The following is a 26398-nucleotide window of genomic DNA, read 5'->3' on the forward strand; positions in this document are numbered from 1 at the left end:
TGCTGTCCTGCTGAACAAAGATTTAAAAGCCAGCGGGCTGTTAACATATTCTTTTGACTGGAGACAGGAATTTTCAGCAACTTCTGATGAAACCTAAAAATGTTTGCCTTGAGAGGTACTTTGACAATTTTATTAATCATTAATGTGTAATTTTTTTTTAAAGTTGAACTGAAATCACCTGTCTATGATATAACTTATTCCTAGACCATATTTAGGGGGCTTCATCTCCCCGTCTTTCATCATCCCTTTTGAAAATCTCTTCCGATTTTTACTGAAAACAGTTTGGAACATTAACTGTAGCTGTAGTCATTAGTTCAAAAGAGTTTTACGATCACAGTGGATTGCATTGGGTTGACATTGGGTTAGATTGGATCAACATTAAGTTCAACCAAGTTCAACCACCTGTTCAAAGAAACTAAAATTAGAATGATTGGCTGCTGTTTTTCAATCCACTTTGTTTTCCATGCTCCAGTCTAGTTTTTTTTTTGTGTGTGTTATATCCCAATGCTTTTAGGGAATGTATCAACAAGGATGTCCCCACTTGGAATTTCAAAAAGTAGTATCAAAAAGTCTGGTGAAAAACATAAAGCAGTTTATTTAAATTAGCTTTGCTTTTCTTAAACAATTTTTACTCACTCTCATTCAAATTTTTGAATGACAGAAACACAGAACAAGTCTTGATCTGTTCAGTTGTTTATTCTCTACCTGCACACCCTCACTTTCCAGGTGACTTTCTCTTCTCTTGTGTCACCCGGATCCACATAATTATAGCACATATTATTCATATCACATATGTTGATTGCAAACAGCATGCGCATAACATCCATAAAAATAAAAATAAATAGGTGTGCATGTGACACATCTCAATTAGACCATAACACCGTCTTTATAAAATTACCTAGGACGGCTGGCTCTTCCAGAATGAGTGTCCATTGAATGTTTGCCATCTGTGTCAGTGTAACAATCCACTTTAGGAGACTGTGGTTGCTGCATGGGTCCTTCATTACTGGATGGTGAACAGAATGAGTCACTACTGGCAAATGCTCCTCAAAGTCAGCTGGAGAAGGTTCTGAGACATGAAGGAGATGCCGTCTGTTCCTTATGTACTTGTCACCCTGTGATTTTGTTGCTGAGCAGAGGAATTTACAATTGCTACTCTGTCAAAATCACAAGCTAATGAGCTTTTCTATCCTAATAGTCTTTTCACCTCATTCCTCATTCTTTGGTTTGTGAAAGTGTATATCAGGGCTTATATATATATATATATAAAATATTTTTATAACAGAACTTAATATTGTAATATACTTAATGTTGTAAGTGTACTGTTTTAAAATTGTTCTGTTGAGTAATGCACATATTAAATCATATCGTTACAGAGGTGATGTCACATGCCTGTCCTGTCTTGTGTGCACATGTGGGGTTTGTTATGTTGAGCTTGTGCTCCTGTCATTGTCTGATCCCTCCCCCTTGTTATCTGATTAGTGTTTGATTTCTCCCACCTGTTCCCTATTTTTTCCCTTTATAAGCTCCTTGTGTTTGTCAGTCTTTGTCGGATCGTTGTTATGTCTACATTTCCCGTTTCCCCATGATTTCCCAGTTGGTATGTTTTTGATTTTATGTTTTGATTATGTATTTTGCCTCCTCGTGCTTTCTGTTTTCTCTTTCTCTTTCTGTTTTGTTTTGTATTGGTTTCTTTTGGTTAACAAATCACTCCTTTGCACTTTAATCCTTGCACCAGTTTTTCCTTTGTGTTTACTTAACAGAACAATCTGACCAAGAGAGGATTCAGCTAGAGGGGCTTTTGTTTGGACTATGGAGCTTACCAGACTCGTACAGGTGATGCGGCAGGTAAACTCAAAATACATCCACCAACAGGAGGCGGGTGTAAGAGAGTTTGCCTGCCCACAGAGATAGAGGGAATGAGGAATCCAGATTTCTGGGAGTTTGTGGACTAGCTAGAGTCCAATCCTCCTAGGACCATGGTCCGGTAAGCGCAGGTGATCCCAGTTCCGGTAGCCCCAGTTACGGTGGACCAAGCTCTGATGGTCTTTAAGAGGAGGAGGAGAAGGAGAGTACCATGTGACTGCTCTGGTGGTCCCTGTTCCGGTGGACCCATAATCGGTGGTTCCTGTTCCGGTCGTCTCAGCTCCGGGGGGCCATGTTCTGTTGGTCCCACTTCTAGTGGATTCTATTCCATTGGTCCCAGTTTTGTTGGATCGTATTCCAGGGGTCCCTGTGCCGGTGGATCTTGTTCCGGTGGATCTTGTTCCGGTGGTCCTAGTTCCGGTGCTCCCTGTGCCGGGGGATCGTATTCATGTGGTCCCAGTTCCGGTGTTGCCAGTTCTGTTGGATCATGTTCTGGTGGATCGTGTTCTGGTGGATCGTGTGCCGGTGGTCCCTGTGCCGGTGGATCATATTCCAGTGGTCCCAGTTCCAGGGGATACTGTGCCGGTGGATCGTGTTCCGGTAGACTCCGTTGTGGTGGTCCCAGTTCCGATGATCCCTGTTTCCAGTGGATTGGGTGCTTGTGGTCCCAGTGCCAGAGGTCCCAATGCCGCTGGGCGCTGCTGGGCCGGAAATAGTCTCCCAGACATCCTGCTCTGCCCTGCACTACTCGCGCCGCCCAGTGCCCTGCTCTGCCCGCACCTCCCCGGCAACCTGATCTCGGCAGGCCATCTTGGGCGCCTAAGCTCTGTGGGCCACCATGGCCTCCTGAAATTTTTGTTTTCCCTGTTCCTCCCTTGTTTACCCCTTCCCTGTCTGTTCCTTCCTTGTCTGTTCCTGCTGTCCCACCCTGATCTGTCCCTCCCGTGCCCTCCTGGTCTGTCCCTCCCGTCTTCCATGGTCTGTCCCTCCCATCCTTAGTGGAACGTCTGGTAGCCGCTCCTTAAGGAGGGGGTAATGTCACATGCCTGTCCTGTCTTGTGTGCACATGTGGGGTTTGTTATGTTGAGCTTGTGCTCCTGTAATTGTCTGATCCCTCCCCCTTGTTATCTGATTAGTGTTTGATTTCTCCCACCTGTTCCATCTTGATTTCTTCCCTTTATAAGCTCATTGTGTTTGTCAGTCTATATCAGATCGTTGTTATGTCTACATCTCTCATTTCCCTGTGATTTCCCAGTTGGTATGTTTTTGAGTTTGTTTTGATAATGTATTTTGCCCTCTTGTGGGTTTTGTTTTCTCTTATTGTTTTTGTTTTGTATTTTTTATCTTTTGGGTAATAAATCACTCCTTTTGCACTTGAATTATCGCACCAGTTTTTCCTTTGTGTTTACGTAACAGGTGATAATAGCACCAAATTTTACATGAATTTGGAGTCCAGCTGAAATATTAAAAAAATATCTTTTTCTTCTCAAATAGAACTTTAAGGGAAATGGCCTTTTACGACCACTGAATAAGCTTTCTTTTTAAATTTGTGCTAAGGCCAGTAGACCTTCCAAATTATACTTGTTAAATAGAGTGCCAAGACACCTTATAGCTTACACCTTATAAAAAAAGCCCTCAAAAAGCCTTGTATAATATAGGCAAGGCAAGTTTATTTGTATAGCACATTTCATACCCAATGGCAATTCAAAGTGCTTTACAGAGAAATTAATTAAAACAGTGGTAACAGATGCATGAGAAAAAAGAATACCATATGGACGAATAAAAAAATAAAAACAAGCATAGTTAAAACAGTTGTAAAGATAATAATAATAATAATAATAATAATAATAATAATAATAATAATAAATAATAATAATTAAAAAAAAAGATAAAATGGTATGGTGAAATAAAACATTCTTCAGTTTACAGCCAGTTTACAGCCTTTGATTTTTACTTAGGAACCTTCTTGTTAAACCCATTTTCACTCATCATACCCTCCACAGATTTACACATACTCAAACCTTATTGTCAAACTTACTATTTCCATCAAACCCAGTTTTCACTCATCATATTTAACTCAAATGAACAAATAAAATAACAATATCCAAAGATAAGAACAAAGGTAAACTAAAACAATTATAAAAAGAATAAACAGATAAGATAGGGTGCAATCAGTCAGACGTACAGTGGCTCAGAGCTCATTCAGTAAATGCATAGCTAAACAGATGTGTTTTGAGTCTGAATTTGAATGTGGCTACTGTTGGAGTACATCTGATCTGTTCAGGAAACTGGTTCCAACTGCGGCTGGCATAATAGCTAAAAGCAGACTCTCCTTGCTTTGAGTGAACTCTTGGTATTTCTAACTTTCTGACTTGATCCTGCTGATCTGTAAACAAGTAATAGTACTTTAAAATCGATCCTAAATGTCATTGGAAGCCAGTGTAAAGACCTGAGGACTGGTGTGATATGGTCATATTTTCTGGTTCTGCTCACAATCCTGGCAGCAGCATTCTGTATGAGCTGCAGCTGTCTAATGGTCTTTTTGGGAAGGCCGATGAGAAGGCCATTACAATAGTCCACCCTACTGGTGATGAAAGCATGAACGAGTTTCTCTAAGTCTGGCCTGGAGACAAAGCATCTAATACTTGCAATTTTTCAGATGATAGTATGCTGATTTAGTTATTGCTTTGACATGACTACTAAAACTCAGGCCTGACTCCAAAATCACTCCAAGATTCCTGACTTGATTTTTTGTTATCAGGCCTTTAGCCTCAAGATATGCATTCACCTTGAGAATTTCATCTTTGTTTGTAAAATGTAGTGATTTTGGTTGTTGTCTTTGTTTAACTGAAGATAGTTTTGTCACATACAGTTGTTAACTTCATCAATGCATTTGCACAGGGAGTCAATGAGGCTGTAGTCATTATAGTGCTAAGTAGATCTGGGTGTCGTCAGCATAGCTGTGGTAAGCAATATTGTTATTTTTCATTATTTGGCTCAGTGGCAGCATATACAGGTTAAACAGGAGTGGTGCAAGAATTGACCCTCGTGGCACTCCGCATGTCATGGATGTCCACTCAGACTTATGGTCTCCTATACTCACATAATAACCTCTCCCTTCTAAGTATGATCTGAACCATTTGAGGACCATCCCAGAAAGCCCAACCCAGTTTTCCAGCCTGTCTAGAAGTATGTTGTGGACAACAGTGTCGAATGCAGCTCTAAGGTCCAGTTGTACCAGAATTGATGTTTTGCCTGTATCAGTATTTAAGCGAATTTCATTTATAATTTTTATGAGCTCTGTCTCTGTACTGTGATGTGGACGGAAACCAGATTGAAAATGGTCAAAGTATCCATTCGAGCGTAAGAATTTGTTCAGCTGATTGAAAACAACTTTTTCAATGATTTTGCCTAAGAAGGGGAGATTTAATATTGGTATGTAGTTGCTCAGTATGGAGTTATCCAGATTTCTCTTTTTCAGAAAAGGCTTAACTATTGCAGTTTTAAGGGAGTTTGGAAAAGTCCCATAGGGAAGTGAGGAGTTCACCACTTCTAGGAGATCCGCTTCCAAACAGTTAAACACACTTTTGAAAAAAGAAGTGGGGAGTGTGTCTAGGGCACAGGTTGATGTTTTAAGATGCTGTACTGTTTCTGACCCCAGAGCAACTAGAGGATGTGCTGATTGCCTTTCTGATATTATTGATTTTCTCTGAGAAGTAGGAAGCAAACTCACTGCATTTACTGTCTGAGAGCATTTAACTAGGAGAGTGACTCTTGGGGGAGAGTAGGCGTGGCAGTGACTGATGATTGTGAGGGCGTGACAGTACCCCCTCCTCCACGGGCGGCTCCTGACAGCTGGGACGGGCGGGGATGGGGTCTCCCACGGCCCTGAGGGATCGGGTCGGTCAGGGTGGTCTTGGTGAAACTGAGTGAGAAGATTGGGGTCCAGTACATCGTTCCTGGAGATCCAGCTCCGCTCCTCAGGACCGTAGTCCTCCCAGTCCTCCACGTATTCCATCCGGGAACCCTGTCGCCGCATGACGAGGATGGCTCTCACCCAGTAGACTGATGGGTCCTTGTCGATGGTAGGAAGAGGAGGTACGGCACCATCACCAGGATCTGTGGGTGAAGAAGCGACAGGTTCAGTGAAGGGCTTGAGTAAGGATATGTGAAATTATGGTGACATTTTGTAGGTGGGTGGAAGGTAAAGGCGGTAGGTGACTTCGTTCAGCTGCCTGTCTCCCGTGAACGGTTCAACTGCCTGCTGGAGTTGCACGTGTGCTGAGTCCCAGACCCTCTCCCTCTCGCTCTGGCGGAACCAGTAATCAAACGCTGGGACCTCTGAGGGCTCACCCATCCAGGGGAAGAGCAGTGGTTGGTAGATGAGGACACATTAGAACGGGGTGAGCCCTGTGGTGGACTGCTGGAGCGAATTCTGGGCAAATTCGGCCCAGGGCAGATACTAGCTCCAGCTCTTCTGATTCTGTTGGCAGTATACCCTCAGGAATCTCCTGATCTCCTGGATCTTCCGTTCAGTTTGGCGATTGGTTTGAGGATGGTAACCTGACGAGAGGCTGACAGACACCCCTAGGAGACGGAAGAAGGTGGTCCACACTCAGGAGATGAATTGGGGTCCTCGGTCGGAAAGTATGTCTTCCAGAAGCCCAAAATGTTGGAAGACTTGGGTGAAGAGTGCCTCTGTGGTTTCTAACCTGGTCGGTAAGCCTTTGAAGGGGATGAGTTTGCAGGATTCTGAAAATCGGTTGACAACGACTAGGATACAGGTGAAACCTTGGGATGATGGCAGGTCGGTCATGAAGTCGAGCCCCAGATGGCTCCAGGGTTGCTCAAGGTTCGGAAGAGGGACCAGCTTGCCCTCGGGGAGTCTCCTAGGGGTGTTAGCAATGGCGCAGACTGAACACCCCTTGACGAATCGGGAGACGTCCCGAGGCATGGCGGGCCACCAGTAATGGTTGCGAAGGAGTGAGAGGGTCCTTCTCCTGCCTGGGTGTCCAGAGCCCGGTGAAGAATGAGCCAAGTCCCGAAGGGGCAGGCAATGGCGTGGCGGGACGTAGAGGCGCCCTTCTGGACCTCCCAGCGGAGCAGGCTGTTGGGCGTTCTCCTGTTGGATTTGCTCGTGGAGCACCCACTGGATCGGGCTGACAACCATGGCTGGAGGGAGGATGGTTTCAAGGTGCTCTGGGTCTGTGAAGGGGCTTTGTGAAGACGAGAAAGGGCATCCGCCCGGTTGTTCTGGTTCCCTGGATGGTACGTCACCCTGAAATTGAAACTGGTGAAGAAGAGGGACCAGCGGGCCTGATGATGATTCAGCCGTTTGGCATCTCAAAGGTACAAAAGGTTTCGATGGTCATCCAACATTCAAATGGATGTTCTGCTCCCTCCAGCCAGTGTCTCCATTCCTCCAGAGGGTGTCCCCTGCCGCTGAGACAGAACCGGTCTGACCCCGGTCGATGAGGCGTCCACTATCATCGAAGAACGGAAGATGAGGATTAGGTTGGACCAGAATCGGAGCGGACTGGAAGGCGTTCTTCAACTGGTGGAAGGCCTCCGTGGACGATGGAGTCCAGGACAGAGACTTGGGCCGGCTCTGGAGCAGGGAGGTGAGTGATGAGCTGAGCAGGCTGTAATTCTTTATGAAGCGGCAGTAGAAGTTGGCAAATCCCAGGAAGTGCTGCAGCTCTTTGATGGTGGTGGGCTGAGGCCAATAGGTGATGGTGTCCACTTTCTTCTGGTCCATCTTGACTCCATGGTTGTCTATGATGTACCCAAGAAACTGGACAGTGGAGACTTGGAACTCGCACTTCTCAAGCTTGAGATAAAGGCGATGGTCCCGGAGCTTCTGCAGGACTTGACAGACATGCTCTTTATGCTCCCTCAGGTCACTAGAATAGATGAGGATATTGTCGATATAGATGTTGACAAACTTGTTTAAGAATTCATGAAATACCTCATTCATGTAATTTTGGAAGACGGCGGGTGAGTTGGACTGCCCATACGGCATCATGCAATATTCATAGTGACCTGAGGGAGTGATGAAGGCTTTCCACTCGTCTCCCTTGCAAATGCGAATGAGGTTGTAGGCACTTCTGAGATCGAGCTTGGAGAAGATGGTGGCCCCACGGAGCTGTTCTAGCGTGGATGGGACCAGAGGAAGAAGATAACTGAACTTGACAGTCTGAGAATGGTGACGGTAGTTGATAAACGGCCGCAAGCCTCCGCCCTTCTTGGCCATGCAGAAAAAGCTTGAAGCGGCAGGGGAGATCGATGGACGGATGAACCCTTGTTGTAGTGCTTCTTGCACGTACTCCTCCATGGCCTTCTGTTCCGGGATGGACAGAGGATAGACATGGCCCTTAGGTAGAGTAGCCCCAGGCAGGAGGTCGATGGCGCAGTCCCATGGCCAATGGGGTGGTAGTTTGGTAGCCAACCGCTTACTGAAGACATCCTGGAACGCCCGGTAAGCTGGGGGAATGGCCACGTTGACTTGAGTTTTGGGACTCTCTACTGAGGTGGACTGGACAGGTAATGATGGAGGAACTGATGATGATGATGAACCTTTTCGGTGAGGACGATGAATACAACGATCAAAGCAGTTCTCAACCCATTGCAGGACCTCTCCAGGGGACCAGTAGATATGCGGCTGGTGCAAGATGAGCCAGGGGCGTCCCAGGATGATGTCCGCGGTTGACTCCTCCAGCACCACAAAAGCAATGGTTTCCTCGTGCAGATGACCAACACGTAGTGTAAGTGTGGGGGAGAAGTGGCGGACACGACCTCAGCCCAGCTGTTTTCCCTGGATGGTGGTGATTCTGAGGTTGACGGGACAACGTTGACATTGGGCGGGTTTCAAGAGTTTGCTGACTGACGAAGTTTCCCGCCGACCCGGAGTCGATGAGGGCTTGTGCTGCAACAGATGAGTGGGCCTGGAGGTCAGGGTGTTCGTACCATTGGTGGCTAATGGAGTGGCGGCGAGCGTGGGTCCACAGGCGATGGGTGGTGTGGTGGAGGTCGGTGTCTCAGCACGCATGGCGTTGCGCTCATCAACGTGCACTGGCGGACCCATGGGGACTACTACGGGTATATTGGACTCTGTGCCTGGGGTGTCTTCGGGCGGCGATGGAGTTGGGCTCATGGAAGGAGGAGGTGAAGGTTTGGCAGCCGAGATACAACCCACAACAGCCCACAATGCATTTAACATGGCGGCCGTAGCTGCTAAAAGGCTACAAACAACAGCAGCATGCATCGATGGTCGTGTGACATTGGATGTCAATAGGACAGCTGAACTAGAAACAGTGCCAGGGATCCAAAACGGGTTCGTACCGCAATTTCAGTCTGCACCAAATTCCTGCCAAGTTTTTAAAAAGACTAGAAATTATGTAATGAGAAGATATCGTGAAACACATATTTTTAATACATTTAATCAGGTTAAATTAATATGGGACAATAAACATAAGCCAAAAGGGCTTTGTGCTCATCTTAACATATGCAGTATGCTCCCTAAACACGAACAACTGGACCATATTCTCAGGAATTCTGATATTGATATATTAGGGCCTATCAGAAACTTGGCTTAAAGAATCATCCCCTGAAGCTGGTGTTGTTTTCCCTGACTACAATGTGTTCAGAAGGGATAGAGGTATAGGAAGAGCTGGGGCTGTATTGCTTTATGTTAAAAATAATTTGGAGTGTTCACAACTAAGTGTGCCAAGTGAGGTTAAAATTGAAAATGTTTCTGTAAGAATTTCCCTTTCTGCAGAGATGACTTTTACTTTGGTTTGCCTTTACCGTCCTCCATCATCCAAAGTGGACTTCTATGAACAACTACAGGTACTACTTAAACATCATACATCACATAAGTCCAATGAAATCATTGTTATTGGAGACTTTAATGTAAACTGGGACTGCAAGAAAGATAGAAAAACACTAAAGCATACAATGGACAAATTAAATGTTTTCCAACTTGTTAAAAACCAACAAGGATTACAAAACATTCTAAGACTAAAATAGATCTAATTTTTAGTAATAGATCTGAAAGGATAATTAGATCTTATAATTTTCTGACTGGTCTTTCAGACCATAATGTTATACTTTTTTCTAGTAAATTGTCTAAGTCGCGGGTAAATAATGATCTCTCTAATTTCATAAATAACAGGTCTCCTTATGAGTTTATACCTAACACCCAACGACAAAATGTGGCAACAGCTTTGTCATCACTGGACTGGGATACAATCCTGTCTGGTGATAATCCTGAATTTTCTAGTAGTAAATTTATTAATTCTCTGAAAGATGTAATTTCTACCCATTCGAGCAGAGGGAGATATAAAAATAAAAAAAGGTGCCACTTGCCATGGCTGAATAAAGAATGTAAAAATCTGATGTCAGCTAGAGACCTGCTGTTAAAACAATTTTTGAAATCAGTCTGACAATAGATCATCAGAAGTTTACCCACATGCGAAACCTTGTAACCCAGAGCCTGAGACGGGCCAAAGCGAATTTTTTCATTAAAGTAATAGAGAATGCGAACGGTAATGGAAAATTGGTTTGGCAAAATTTAAATAAATTGCTTGGCCGTCAAACAAATAAAAATAATAAGGAAATGGAGCTGCAGATTGGAAAGTTGCTGCAGTGACACCGATATTTAAATCAGGTGCTAAAAAAGACATGTCAAACTATAGACCAATTAGTATACTACCCGTTATATAAAAGATCGCAGAGAAGTGGGTAGTCAGGCTGTTGATGGGGTTTTCGGACCCATCACTCCACGGATCGTGCCCTATGTGTGTTAACATAAAACATAAAAGGTTTACTTGACAAGAGTCTTTATGTCAGGGCTGTCTTCTTAGATTTAAAGAAAGCCTTTGATTCTGTAAACCACCAGATTTTAATATCTAGTTTGACTCAGTTTAACATCTCTGATCAAGCACTTTTATTGTTTAAATCTTATCTGTCCCACAGGAAACAGTACGTGGTAGTAGATGGTGTCACATCTCCTTGTTTAGATTCCGGAGTAGGTGTCCCTCAGGGGTCTATCCTTGGGTTGGTTCTGTTCTCTCTTTTTATTAATAACCTACCAAATTCATGTCCAAACGTCTTCTCGCAGATATATGCAGATGATGTAGTATACTCAAGCAAAACTCAAGCAAAAACTATTCAACAAGCAGCTGTTGATCTCACAGCTGCTTTATCTCATGTGCAGAACTGGCTCAAGGACTCATGCCTCATGTTGAACACCAGAAAAACTGTGTGTATGTATTTTTCTAAACGTCACGTGGAAATAACCAGATCAAGTGTCTTTCTGAATGGAATGGAACTGGTGTCAGAATTTAAATATCTTGGGGTAGTCCTTGATCGAACATTTTTCTTCAAAAGTCATGTAAAAAAAGTAGCACAAAGTTGTCAAATTCAATCTTCAAAATTTTAGACATATTCGCAATAATTTAACCGTGGGTGTGGCTAAAACATATTTTTTTGCACTGATTATTTCTCATTTAGACTATTGCTTGACTACCTGGTCTCTTGCACTCCAAACCGTAGCAAGTCTCTACAAAAAGGCATTAAAAATATTTGATAAAAAAATCAGTATCACATCACTACTGTCATGTTTTGAAAAAACATAGACTATTGGGTTTTCAGAATATGATCAATTTGAAAATGGCCTGTCACATTTACAAGGTTTTACATTCCCTCGCTCCTTTGCCTCTGAAGGATTTTATCAAAACTATAAGATTGTTCACAAAGGACCACGCGAGCCTTCACCAGAGGAGACTTGATAATACCCCACAGGTATACCACCTTTGGACAGACAGTCCTGTCTGTCCGAGGTGGGAACATGTGGAATAGTCTTCCTCTAACATTGAGAGAATGCTCTACATATAGTTTGTTCAAAGAACAAAAAAATGGTTATGGGCAAACCAAAGTTGCACACATTAGTGAGTATGTTGCATCTTATTTTAACTTTTGTATTTCGTCACGTGCATATGGATGTATTTCTGATGACTTTGATTCTTTGATTCTTATGTAAATATAGTTTATAGGACATTTTGTGAGCTTTGTGACCTTAGCTCGTGGGACTACGGATGGAAATTAGCCCTTGGCTACAATCTGGCATGCTTACATGCATGTATTCCATGTTGTGTTCATTAACATGCACTGTCCCAATAAAAAATAAAATAAAAATAAAAAATAAATAAAAATAAAAATAACGAATACTGGCGTCTTAGTAAGGTTTGCCGTTGAAGGAGGTAACTGGATGGTACTCACCACTGGCCGAGTAGGTTGCACGGGACACGTCGTCATTTCATGTCCATCTCCCCCATAATACAGGTACAGATCTAATGAGATCCTGCATTGGCGTTCGGTGGTGGTTAGATGGTATGAGTCAATCAGCATGGGTTCAGGTGCTGGAGGTACGAGTGGGCGGAGGATCGGCAGCGGGTAAGGAGAGGCCACAGGCAGATAACCGTTGAGACACAGGGATGGTTTTCTGGATGAGGGCTTCCAAGCCCATGGCGTCCTTGTAGACCACAATGATTTGCTTGATTTCAGTGAGGAGGCCGTGGCGGAAGGCAGTGATGAGGGCTGATTCATTCCATCCGCTCATACAGGCCAGCGTGCGGAAACGCAGTGCATAGGAACCCGTTGTCTCTCGTTTGCCTTGGCGAATAGAAAACAGTTGATCATGGACAGATAATTTGGCAGTTTGTTGACCAAATACCTCAGTGCAGAAGGCTGTGGTGGAGCCGATGACAGGGGCATTCGTTTCCCATAACGACTGTGCCCACTGAAGGGCTCGGCCTGAGAGTAATGAGACGATAAACGCCACCCGGCCTCTCTCACTGTGGAACAGATGGGAATTCGCTTCCATATACAGGGAACATTGCAAGAGAAACCCGCTGCAATCCTCTGCCGCGCCGCTGTAGGTCGCTGGTTGGGCTACGGGACTTGGGCAGGCAGCTGACGAAGTAGCAGCTGCCGGTGGTGCAGGTGATGATACGCTAGCATGGGTAGTGGTGGAGGGAGTGTCGTGAACCAGTGAGGACCGTACAGCGTGAACCAGCGTGGTGAAGTGGTCTGTGGTGCGGTCCCCGCCTGTGTCCGACTTCTGTCAGACACAAACGAGGACACAGAGGGATTAGTGAAAGTGCAAGGTTTTTTAACAGAGGTTTCGAACACAGGTGATACTTAGAAGGTGGGTGACACTCAGATGACGGACGATGAAGGTGAAGACGATGATGGTGGTGAAGAATAAGATGATGATGAAGATGAAGACGAAGATGGGTACAGATGAGGGCTTCTTGGAAGGACAGGTAGTCAATGGTGGGATCAGTGCAAGACCAGACAATGGGAGTGAAGATGAGTTGATATAGTGGTGACTGGTGATGGTGCCCAGGTGTTCAGAATGATGGTGGTGGGGAACGAGTGGGTGTGGCAGTGACTGATGATTGTGAGGGCGTGACAATATCCACATTTAAAACATTTTCTTAATTTTGAAAAGAGAAAAGAGAGAAGAGCAAGCTCTGCAAAAGGCGGATCTGAACCCGTATTGAGTGCGTCAAAACATTGATCCATTAGCCTTACGCTTTAATGTTTGCACCACTGAAGACATTGAATTGCAAGTTTTTTTGTTTTTTGTTTTTTTTTGCGCCAAATGTTGTTTGGCATAACCATGCCCCCCAGCCCCCCACCCCCCATAAAGTGTACATAAAGTATTATCACACCCAGCTTAGTCATGCAATACAGTTCTGGGTTTTTTAATAGCTATTTGAATTTTCTAGGGTGCACAGACCTAGGGTTCACTAGACAGCAAGTGAACATTTTTGTCCTCAAAGTTGATGTGTTAGAAGCAGGAAAAAAAGGGCAAACTTAAGGATTTAAATGAGTTCGACAAGGGCCAGATTGTGATGGCTAGACGACTTGGTCAGAGCATCTCTAAAACTGCAGCTCTTGTGGCAGTTATCGGTCTGCAGTGGTTAGTATCTATCAAAAGTTGTCCAGCCACTGACCAGCATCCAGAGATGTCTCCAGTCCTGAGTCCAGAGAGAATTCCGTCTCCAGTCCCTAGTCCAGAGAGGACTCCTTCTCCAGTCTCGAGTACAGAGATGCCATCTAAACATCTGTTGTCATCTGCCTTGCTGTGGAGGGCTTCAAGACCGTCTGCACTGCTGTGGTGGTTGCCTGCTCTGCCATGGGTTCTTCAAGACCATTGACGTTGCTGTGGTGCTCTTCTGCTCCACCATGGCGTTCTTCAAGTCCATCAACACTGCTGTTGTGGTTGTCTGCCCCGCCGTGGGTATGAAGACCGTCTGCGCTACTGTGTGATCGTCTGCTCCGCCATGGTGGTCTCCAAGACCGTCTGCACTGCTGTGGTGGTTATCTGCTTCACCATGGAGGTCTTCAAGTTTATTGATGCTGATGTGGTGGTAATCTGCTTCGCCACGGTGGTCAACCCTTCTACCCTGGTTATCTGCCCACCCTGCTCCACCATGGTCTCCTGTTTGTCCTGTGCCAGTCTGGTCATCTGCCCAACATGCTCCGCTCTGGCTTTCTGCTCTGCCTGAGTCTCCAGTTCCTCTTCCGCTCCCTAGGCCTGGCTCCACCTCCCTCCTAGACCATTTAAGGATTGTCTGGAAGCTGCTCCTTTGAGGGGGGCTATGTAATGAATCACCAGTGTGAGTGCCCCTGATCACCACCAGAGGGCACTCCAACCCGGACCGGACTGTCATTATATCATAGACTACATTACCCATAATCCTTTGCCCGGACTCATCAGCACTCACTATTTACACCTGTCTCATTTTATCTCATTACCTCTGCCCATATCTAGCCTGTTCACCCTGTCATTCATTGAAAGTTTTTGTATATGTTACTACTGCAACTCTGAGTGATTTTCCCTGGTTCTCGTCTTTTGTTTTTTTAACAGCATCTTGTCTGTTCTTTAGATTACACATTTGCCTTGTTTCCAGCTTTGTATTTTGTTTGTTTGGACTGTCAGCCTGTTTTTGACTCTTTGCCTGTATTTTGGTTTGCGTGTCTGGATTGTCCCTCTGTTAAAGCTGCACTTGGATCTCCAACCCAAAGTCTCGGAGCAGTTCGTAACAGTTGTGCATAGGACTTACTTTTTTTCTGAAGAATGTTGGCTATTACTTTTTGAGCAATGTGTTTTTTTTTGTAAAGTATATAGTGCTCTGTGTCTTTTCTCAACTCTTACGTACTCTTTTCTTTTTTTCACGGTGTAACTGTTTGCGAACAGTGTCATTTTTTTATACCACATACAACTATGCATTCTCTAAAAGAGTTTGTCCTGCGGCGATACAAATTCACATTTCTCAGGAGACATAGGCTTGCACAGATTCACAAGGTGTTTAAACAGTGGTATTAAATGTGTATCTCTTGAGTACAGAGAGAGTAGAATTACGTGATATTTCACTTTAATGCACAACAAGGTACTTAGTACATCAAAGAAGAGCGAGTTGGCTGTAGAGTGAGGGCACATGGTAGTGAATTAACAACTGAAGGGGTCGAGACTGGTTATATGCGTTTCTGTTCTTCAAAAACATGGTGTCAGAAGTGAATGAATACTTAAAACATTAAACCTAGCCGGCCCTGAAAGCAGTTGATAAAAATCTGAAGCATTTGTTGATGCGGATGGTGAAGATAAAGAGGACCCAGAGGTACTTCTAATTGATTTCTCTGAACTGTACTTATCCACACAAAAATAACAAAAACAACAATGCCATCATAAAATCTTGACAAAAAAACAACAACAGTTTCAAACATCACACAGGTATTATTAGAGCTCACACATTATACATTTGTTTTGCATAAAAAGGGGCTTCCCAATATCACACCCTCATTTTATCTACTTCCTGGTCAGATTAGTACTGCTTTTATTGCCTTTGTGCTGGAGCTTGTAATGAACTTGAAAGCCACACAGGAAACAAGAGGATAGAAAACTGTCTTTGATATCAGATAAGTGCAGCATGGAAAGGAGCTTCAAGCACAAAGATGTCTGATAAATGAAAAAGATCAGAGGAACGGGGTAGCATAGATGCTTTCAGGGAACACTCCCACGCTGTCATTTGAATATTATAAAATTACATCATATTACTGGATGCAGCTTTTTTATTTAAATTTTAACATTCAAGTATTACATTGCCATATGTGCCAGCCATAACATCAGATTGTTAAAAAAAAGCAGGTGACTGAATCTGTTAGCTTTTGTTGTTTCTTTGCAAATGATTCAAATTGACTGCTAAAGTTAGTAAAACAATATTATAATACTGTTGTACTGAATATCACCACAGCCAAAGGTGATCAAAGCTATTCATTAGGTTCAGAATTAAGTACAACAACACTTAAGTTTGTGTGACACTTTTTAAATATTTGATTCTGAGTGGTCACTTGTGGTATTCAGTAATCAGATAGTAACTGTAGCAACTTTATATCATACTGCTTATCCAGGTAACTGAAATAATCTTGCATGTCAAGTGTGAACAATAACCTCAGAAGACTTGAGTTTTAATATTGTTGTATAACTTGTTGTGAGGAGAGATTGTATGCTGATTGTTTTGTATTGGACGTTTTTTCTTAAATTAAGTTAATAAGATAAGATAATATAATATTAAGATTAATATTCAGTTAATAGTGAAAATAGTTCCAAAAGAAGTCAAATAATTATTTTTTTCTTATCACCAAGGATCAACACAGACTGATGGTGTACTCACACTAGGTGCTCTGAACCGTGCCCGAGTGCGTTTGACCCCCAAAGCCTAGTTCGTTTGATGTGAGCTCTCCATTCTGTGTCCTGGATTGGTTCGTTTGGACAGCCCTGGCCTGCTTGGAAGAGGTGGGCCAGAGCGCAGTTCAGTTTGGCTCGAGTGCGATTTGCATGCAGTGTGATTGCTAAACATGCCAAAGCATGGAACAGCTCTACTGTCATAATTATGACAACAAACACCAAACTATTATTACTTTAGATTAAATTATTATTATTATTCATTTTCAATCAAACTCGGGCACAGTACAAGGCAGCCATACCTAGTGTAAGTACACCCTGAAAAAGAATTGTAAGTGAAATGAAAGACAGCAATTCATCTTTGATCATTGCATTTAATTTCCGGAATCTTCCTGTTCTTCCACTCTGTGGCACTTACTTTCTTTAGGTTGGTTTCTGATTACAGAACTCTAAATATAAGAGAACTTCAACTTCCCCTGATATCTAGTTTTTGCAATCCACTTTAGCTTACAATGGAAAATGCAGCACAGTACAGCTCATCTCTCATGTTCTCACATGTTCACTACTGAAGTGCAGTTCTTTGGTTTCATTGTTATAGATATCTCATCTCTATTGATTCACTGCCTTTTAATTTACAAATATTTTGCTCTCTTTCTCTCTGTTAGGTACGTCTTGTTGCTCTTCATTCTGTTCTTCATCCCAGGTGTGGTGATGATAATTGCCTACGGCCTAATATCCAGGGAACTTTACCGAGGTATTCAGTTTGAACTGGAGCAGAAGAAAGACTCTAGTGGTATGATTTTATTTATTTATATATTCGTTTTTGTGTAAAAGCTCTCACAACACAATTCTACTAAGCCCTTGAAGCCATGCATAGTCTGAAGAATGCCTGTTCACCTTGATGAACTGAAAACTTCTAAAATATAGCAAAGTGAAATGTCACCAGGCATGTCCCATTTAACAAATGTTTTTCTACTTGAATCCAATTCAAACGTATCCTTTGGATGTTACCTGTGACTTGGATTTCTAGAAGTGAGCCAGTGAAGCCAACATGTAAAATCTCTAATTATTTATTGTTAGATACAGTGGCCCTCATTTATCAATCTTGCGTAGAAACTGGTGTATATGTTGGCGTAAGATTATGCTTACACTCCTCTCACCGCCTGATTTATGAAGCTGTGCGTACCTCTGCAATCCAGGTGTACGCAATACTTGCCCTTGATAAATGCGGCGGCTGAAAACGATCGTCATTAGAATAACACGCCCCTATATATTCAAGTCTCCGCCTCCCCCACGCCCTCATTTTACGCCATGGACAAACAGAAGACGGCAAAGAAGCGAAACTTCTCCGACGTGGAGATCGGGCGCGCTCAATCATCTCACTAGTCCACTAGTCAGGGCACTGATTAGGACATAAGTCAATGGACTGACTCCCTGATCAGTGCGATATTGAGATGATTAAGACGCGCGCCCATCGAATCACCAGGGAAGTGGAAAAAAAAACCCGAAATTGTTTTATTTGGGAGTTTAAAGAGTGGAATTAAAGGCACCTACAAAAACAAAATATGGACACAAATAACGAGTACTGTTAATAGTGTGGAGGTTGAGAAGCGCACTCCAGCAGTTTAAAGCTGTTTGGATGATAAATTACCATCACTGCATTATTTTACAGCACGTTTTGAAAAAATTAGCATTTAATTTCGTATCACGGCACATGTATTGGGGTGTACAATAGTGATGATGATGTGATGTGGAGTAAGATTCATTCACATTAATAATTACTTGACAATTTGTAAAATTCTTCTTTTTATTATTGTAGTGATTATTACTCAGTTCACCGATGACGTAGTGATTTTTAGATCACGTGTCACTTAAGGTGTGGTTATGAGTGTATCAGATGACCCCTCCCTCTTTGATACGGGCACCAGCTAAGAATACTATCTTAACAATATAAGAACACTCGCAAAAGAGCTGTTCAGTAATTCAGAATTAATGTAAATTAGAGGGAGTTGGTCAGCTGATTTATCTGAAGGATTTGTGAGTCTGGACAACCAGTAGAGTCTTTGATCATCAACACAATGAAGACACAGTGTAATAAAATGAATGAAATTTATTAACAATAGATATGCAAGAGTAAATACTTAAACGATTAATAATGCTAGTAATGGATATATACTTCTAAAGGATAGTAAACTAATAACCAAAAAGTAATGAACGAAACAATAAAACCAATAAATGATGTGAGCACAGAATGGATAAATGCAATGCTGTTGAACAGAATGTAGCAATAGAAGAGAATTGTATGGGAATGCTTCTTATGGGAACCACCTAATGGTTCTGGCACATGGTGATAAATAAATGCTTATTTATCATTAAACAAATAATAAACCTATTATTTGTAACAACCTGACCTCAAGTAATAGTTATCTAAACAGGTTAGAAAACATATGCTGCATGTATAAACTAATGCCAAGGTCTCTAGAAAGAGGTTTGGTAAGTTTATATTTACGTTCCACACAGTCGGGTGATCAGTCCTGGCAGTAGATACGTCTTCCACTGGTTATGCGGGTAGCGTGCAGTGGGAGGGGCGCAGAGTTGCAAGTAGCCGTTGCCACGCTGGGCTGAAGGATGCAGAACTCTGGTTGCGCCAAGAGGGTCCTTAAACGTGGACCAGGCAGCTGGGTCAGTCGAATCTTCACAGGGTCCTTTGCAGGCTGGCTGCGTCACTGAGGGGCCGTGTGGGACCGGCAATGTCTGCCGATGCAGAGGTCCTTGGTGGACTGGATGTGCTGCCGGAGGAGTTGTAAAGGTCAGATAAGATCTCTCAAGGAGAGAGCCCTTTTCCAGCTATAGTTTGCCGAAAGCAATATAAAGGTTTTGCTCGCAAAAGCTTAACCTCCACTGTCTTGTAGTCTCTTTCCTCGTCAGGTCAGAAGCTCAGGACGTGGTGTGTCTGTTAGTGTCTCCTTCCCCGTCGGGTTAGAAACGCAGAACGTGGTGTGTCTGTTAGTGTCTCCTTCCCCATCGGGTTAGAAACGCAGAACAAGGGTGTGTCTACCCGGGGGACATATTTATCCCTTTCCGATGAGGAGGAGATTGAAATCCGGCGCCTTTCCAGTCCTGGAGTGTGATTGGCCACTGGGTTCTGAAGTAGGCACGGTGTTGCCCACCCTAGTGTGGAACTCATTTGCATAGCATAAAGTGGCATGTTAAAATAATGTCTTAAATGTTTTACCCATGCATTATTTCTTTACCAAACCTCTTTTAAAATATAAAAGGCATCGTATGGAACAGATAGAGACCAAACATGATAAGAAACGGCTAAGTCATCGTCCACGCATTCATTTATCTGTTAATGGACCTGTCCCGTGGACTGTTGTTTTTACAGTCAATGACCATTAACATAAACTGCACTTTGTGTGAAGATGAGGTGGATGAGTTGCAGTTCATATACTTTTAAGACCTCCAAACATGTGTATGAATGGATTTAGATAGACCTCTGTGGCCTCTCTTTTGCTGCTGCCTTCAGGAGGTCCTGGAGGAATTTTTATGGCAGCACTTGCCTAAACCTTAGGAATGAGTTTGGAGGTTAAAATCCACTTGTAGACCAATGAGAAGTCCTCTCTTTGGTGGTGGTGGGTGCAGAAGGTCCCCCCTTCCTGCCATGTAAGAGGTGTCTGGCAGTTGTCTTGGCATCTTATCTGATGTGGCTGAACATTTGTTTACGTTCATTCACCAAGGGTCCAATCATAGTGTGGCACATCTTCTTCCACACCGGTAGTTAGGGAGGGGCCTTGCCATAAACTGGTCTCTGGAATGCCACCCTTACCGATGTTCACTACATTATTATGATTATTATTCTTAATGACGCTTGTTATTTAGAAGAAGAATGCCATTTTTATTGATTTTATTATTATTTAAAAGAAGAAGGTCATTTTTTATTATTTTGTCAGTCTGAATTATTCCCAGTCCGTGCGCAGCTGCCGGGCCAGGCGGTCCTGAAACGTCAGATAAAGCGCACAGGCTCGCGACTGGAGGAATACATATGCCTACAAATCAAACGCTTTGGTAAAGTCACAAAAATTAAACATTGACGTTCATGTTGCACAAAAATAAACTATGAATGTTGTTTTTGTGGTTTTTAACAGTGGGCCATATACCATATCTTGTCAGTGCGTTTTGTGGTGTTAGGAATTGCTTTTCTGCGCGTTTTCCCACTAACTCAAACGTGCGTACACCACCTCCTGAGCTGGCGTAGGATTTGAGCGTGCCGTACGCCAACGTCCATATTGATAAATCTCAAAGTCACCGTGGGTTTGGGTGTACGCAAGGTGTACGCTGGAAATTTGGTGTACGCACTTTTGATAAATGAGGGCCAGTATGTTTACTGGCTTCATGTGTGCCAACCAATCAATTAAAAGTTTTGTCAGGTCTTTTTTTGAGACCTTTCTTTTTTTAGAATCATTTTGCACAATGTAACTGCTGAGAGTGAGGTGTCTGGCTTTCTTTGGCAATTTCAAAAGGCTCAACAGATCTATTCCCTGCTCACTCTATTTTGTGAGAGGCTGCTTGACCTATATCTCCCATGGCGAGGACTGAAAGGACTAAGGTCATGCTGAATACCTCCCTGGGCATTAAGGTTATTTGTGCTCTGGTGTGCTGGATGCAAGTTATCTCAGGAAGAAGCTTTAGACTACTTCAGTGAGGTAGGCAGTGGTACTTTTGAGGACAATGCAGTTAAACACGTCCACAGTTACCTTTCATTAGAAATATACCCCAAAATGCATTATTTATACCATTGCTGAGATCAAATAAATAATGGTGGAAAAAAGAGAGTGAGTAGTGAAGTTAAAGGGTTAGTACACCCTAAAAAGGAAAATTCTGTCATAAAAGGTTTGTCATTAATTACTTACCCTCATGCCGTTCGACACCTGTAAGACCTTTGATCATCTTCTGAACAAAAATTAAGATATTCTGGCTACGATGTCATTTCCTCTCTCAAGACCCATAAAAGTCACTAAAGACTTCATTATCCATGTCACTGGTTTTACAATTTTATGTAGAGACGAGAATAGTTTTTGTGGGCAAAAAAACCCCTAAATAACGACTTGTATAGTGATGGCCGATTTAAAAAAGAATCATGAATCAGTACGCTGATGCATTAAGCTCCGAGGCTTCAGGAAGCTGTGTTTTGAAATTGACCATCATTATATAAATCGTTATTTAGTGTTTTTTGCACACAAACTAGTCTCGTCGCTTATTAAATTTATTGTAGAACCACTGTAAAATGAGGACTTTGTAATAACGTCTTCAGTGACTTTTATGGGTCTTGAGAGAGAAAATGACATTGTGGCCAATGTGCTAAATAAACAAAATATTCTTCAACAAAAATATCTTAATTTGTGTTCCGAAGATGAACTGAGGTCTTACGGGTCTGGAACGTTCATTTTTGAGAGAACTAACCCTTTAATCACTTACCCTCATGTCGTTTGATGCCAGTAAAAGCTTTGGTCATCTTTGGAACACAAATGAAGATATTATTGTGGAAATCCGATGGCTCAGCCCATAAAAGGTACTTAAGATTTAGTTAAAAAGCCTGTCTCTAGTGAATAATTTTATGAAGCGATGAGAATAGTTTTTGTGTGCAAAAAAACGTATATAGTGATCGCTGAGTTCAAAACACTGCTTCCTGAAACGTCGGAGCTTAATGAATCAGCGTATTGGCTATATATATCTACCCCCTTTTTTTTTTTTTTGTAAAAAAAGTAGCCTATACTTAAGTGCCATTTTTATATTTCTGAGAAGCACATAAAATATTTTTCTAAAAAGTAAATAAACAATAGACTGAAAGTATACTTTGTTATTTAGTTTAGTTTAAAATAAGTATACTAATGCACACTTGAATAAACTCATTTTTTGCAGAACAAGGTTTATACATATTTAAACAGGCTACTGGTTATATAGGTTGTTATTTGCCTTTGTTAATCCCTTGTATCAAGTCCATGCAAAATGTTACAAGATAAATGAGCCGCCTCATCCTCGTAAATGTTGCTGTGCCCTGCAAATCCCACATTATGCGGCAACACTAGACTTTTCTTAAGCCCTTACTCTCATGGTCTAGGACATCCGTGTTTAGTAACTAAAAACATTAAATATACCACAATCTTGCAATTCTGCAGCTTTAAACGTTTGTGTTCTTTGAATTCAACCAAGAGGTCAGTCTGTGACATTTAGATCCAGTTACAGGCCTTCTCATTATACAGATTCAAAAGATAGAGTTCAGCAACCTTTAAACACAGAGGAATGTGAAATTGTTTTCAGCGTTTTCTCCAGTCTCTCCAGTTATGATACACTGACTTGTCAATGGAGTGCAAATTCTACTGTATAACTAAAAATCAAACTTTGACTGTACACCTTCTTCATCTCATCACTTCTTTTATTTACAGGTGTAAAGAATGGGTTGAATGGTGTACTGTCTCCTGGCCCTGAAGAGAGTGACGGATGTTACATCCAGGTCCAGAAGAAGCTCCCTGCTATGGAACTTTCTGCTCTGACCACCTCAGGCACTGTCAAGACAGACCGTCCACGAAGCAACACCTCAGAGGCCAAGCTCATTGCTAAGAAACGAGTGATACGAATGCTGATCATTATTGTTGCCATGTTCTTCATATGCTGGATGCCTCTGTACTCTGCTAACACCTGGAAGGCTTTCGACCAAAAGTCAGCCCAGCGTGCTCTCTCCGGAGCACCCATCTCCTTCATTCAGCTGCTATCCTATACCTCAGCCTGTGTCAACCCCATCATCTACTGCTTCATGAACACCCGCTTCCGCAAGGCTCTCTTGACCACATTTGGGTGTTGCAGGCGGCCGTGCCTCAACCGGAGGAAGAGGAGGGAAGGTGATGAGGACATCACTGGGGTCACAGGGGCATCCATAGCAAAGTTCAGTTACACCACCGTTAGCACGGTAGGACCGTGTTAGCATTAGCATTGCAGGTGTCTTCAGTTTGATCCATGAGCTGTGTGCTTGACAGTACGCTTCTTTAACAGTTTGGATCGCCAGATGTGTTCTTCTTTTCATGGTGTCAACATGCTTTGTTCGATGTGTCAGTGTTAAGTTTTATTTGGAAAGGAATACCTCATTTGTCTGTTCTTTATGCCTAAAGTCGGTGTGTCTTTCTATGGTTGCGTCTTCAACTTTTAGCATTGTGATACAATCAAACCGTGTGGTACATGGGATGCGCAAAGATGTAGCTTTATTTTTATTGTGTAAAATCTGTAGAAGACTTTTCAGAAAATGATCTTATCATGCATGGGGCTTGTTAATAGAGAAATATAAATATTCTTGTATCTTTGATGTGGAACCAAATACTGCATGTTGCATGATCAAATAATATAGTAATCTGGTAGATAGCTGCATTCTGGCTACAAAATGGTACAGCTTTTATTGTCTAATTTGAGTGTTGTGATGTCTGTATTTTGCTCACTGTTTTGTTAGAGTTGTATAATAGAATATTTGTCTTAATGAGCTTTGCTTAAAAGACTCCACTGAGAGTACTTATTTTGTATATTCTGATAATAACAGCATTAGATGGTCTTGCAGGTGACTATGTTTAATCTGTGCTCCTTCTTTTTTGATGCACATTTCCTACAAGTTATCCTGCATGAAGATGTATCAAGTGGGCATGGCAATTCAGTCATCAACGGAATCAACGGCGTCTTGGAAATATTCACCCCAGCTGATGTGATGATGGTCAACAAGCTGCATTGAAAGACTACATAGATGCTCTGGGAAATGATGAAAGAAAAGGAAAATAAACTGTAGAGAGAAGTTTAAGGTGATTGCCTTGGAGGGGCTACTGTTCTAATACACATTCTAACAAAAACACTTCCGAAAATTCTTTATCATATTGGAGTTTCTCTAATTGATTTCTTCCTTATTGCTGAAGCTGATGAGACACCTGGGATATTCGGCTTCTTGCCTGGCCCAAACGAAGCCTCTGAATATATGAAAGGCAAGCTAAGCTCTTGTTTGTGCTGAGATTAATTTATTCAGCGGTTCATGCTAAACATGAAAGCTGGATCTGCGCAGCAATACCAAGTGCTTTAAAATTCAACCTCAAAAGGATTGAACGCACATGAGATGTGAATGTGCTTATACTTGGTTTATCTCGTTATCCACTGGATTGTTGGAAGGCTTGTATGGCCATATTTTATACGTGTAAGTAAGTTGGCAGTTGTCCCAGTTTAAAAAGTTTTTAAAACTCAGACTTTACAGATAAGGGATTTATGATAAAGTTCAGAAATTAAGGACCACACATTTGAAACAATTAAATTCTCAAGCCATGGAAATAGGTTAAATTAGAAGAGGTTTCTACAAAGTATTAATTATTTATGAGTAACAACAGATAAAAACTATGACAAAATGAAGCGTATGCCCAGGTGATAAATGGGAGCTCCAAAACACAACTGGGTGGTTGTTTTTTTTGAATAGTTATCGGATGACACACTTGCTCGAAAATCTTGCTGGGCACAGTGGGCAGAGCACAAGAGAATTAGATCTGTACAGTGCTGTACAGTGGGCACATGCTCCCTCAATAAGAATGATCTGATTCATCAGCATAAGAATGCAGGTTAGACGAATTTACTAATATGTGTACACACCTGCTGTGAGAAAAGTTTTGCACACATGCATATGCAAATTGAATAGAAGTACTGAAGGAGGCCATCTCTCTCTTTCTCTTTCTCTCTCTTTATTCCCTCCTCCTCACATACAGAAGGATAACATTGGGGGTCAGAGCCAGAATTCATAGCTTCATGCATTTTTTATGTGCCTCCAGGATATACAGTGAGTAAATACTTCAGTGCGTACACACCCTCCTTTCTTACCTCTTCAATTTCTGTTTTGTTATTATCACTCCCTACTTGCAATTTTTCTTTCATTCAATCAGTTTTTCCTCACTCACTGCATCCCCTCTAAAGCACCACCTGGGTATGTAGCAGATCTATATCAAACAAAAGTCAAGGAAAAGCAAAAAGTGTAATTTCTCACTCAGACACACAACCTGTCTATTAAGCAGCTGCTGTTATTTCTCTTGTTGTCAGTGACATCCGCCAAAAGCTACAGTTGAACTGGTTCGTCTTGCAGGTTTTTGTTTGGGTAGATGACTGATAACATAAGTCTGGCCATTTATTTCAAACCGCTCCAACAGAGGATATGGATCCTGTTTCCAAGACAACAATTCATACATTCAAGAATGGCTTGATTAGGACTGAATGCAACATAAAGAAGAAAAAAAAAGAAACTGATTGAAATGAAAGCTACCTCAATAAATAAACAACAGCAAAACAAACAAGTACTTTGGAATAGTTTTAGATAACCAGACAACAAATAACAAAGAACTACATTTAGAAAGTCATCTGTTATGCTTGACACAGAGTATTCGGCTGGTCTAATGAAAGTGCCACTTTCAATGTTTGAAACAGGTTAACCAGTTGTCACACCTTCTGACCTTGTTCAGATGAAGATTGTTTATATTTTCTAACATAGGCTACTTATGCTGTCTTCTACTTCTTCTGTGCCAGATGGAAATGAGTACCAACAGATTGATAATTATGCAGTGTGTCAAAGTTTGTCTGCGCTAGATTGTTTTATTTGAATTATTGTCTGCTAGATCCCTTATGAAATATATTGATTCAGAAATGCATTTATTGTGAGTGCTTTGTGATCGGTATAATTTAACCAAAACACTGTATGTTAAATAATATACTGTCCTT

General features: G+C 42.2%; 1 protein-coding gene across 1 annotated transcript in view; it reads left to right on the top strand.

Moving 5' to 3' along the window:
* The window catches only part of cckbra (cholecystokinin B receptor a), a 75153-nt gene extending 49634 nt beyond the window's left edge, over positions 1–25519 (top strand). The window contains exons 4-6 of the mRNA XM_067441510.1: positions 17287–17414; positions 23068–23588; positions 24277–25519. Of these exons, the coding sequence (XP_067297611.1) occupies positions 17287–17414; positions 23068–23588; positions 24277–24369 (742 nt within the window). The 3' untranslated portion in view covers positions 24370–25519. The remainder of the gene's footprint in view (positions 1–17286; positions 17415–23067; positions 23589–24276) is intronic.
* The last annotated feature ends 879 nt before the right edge of the window (positions 25520–26398 follow it).

Source organism: Pseudorasbora parva, chromosome 4, assembly GCF_024679245.1.
Source record: "Pseudorasbora parva isolate DD20220531a chromosome 4, ASM2467924v1, whole genome shotgun sequence".
In the NCBI taxonomy this organism is placed as follows: Eukaryota; Metazoa; Chordata; class Actinopteri; order Cypriniformes; family Gobionidae; genus Pseudorasbora; species Pseudorasbora parva.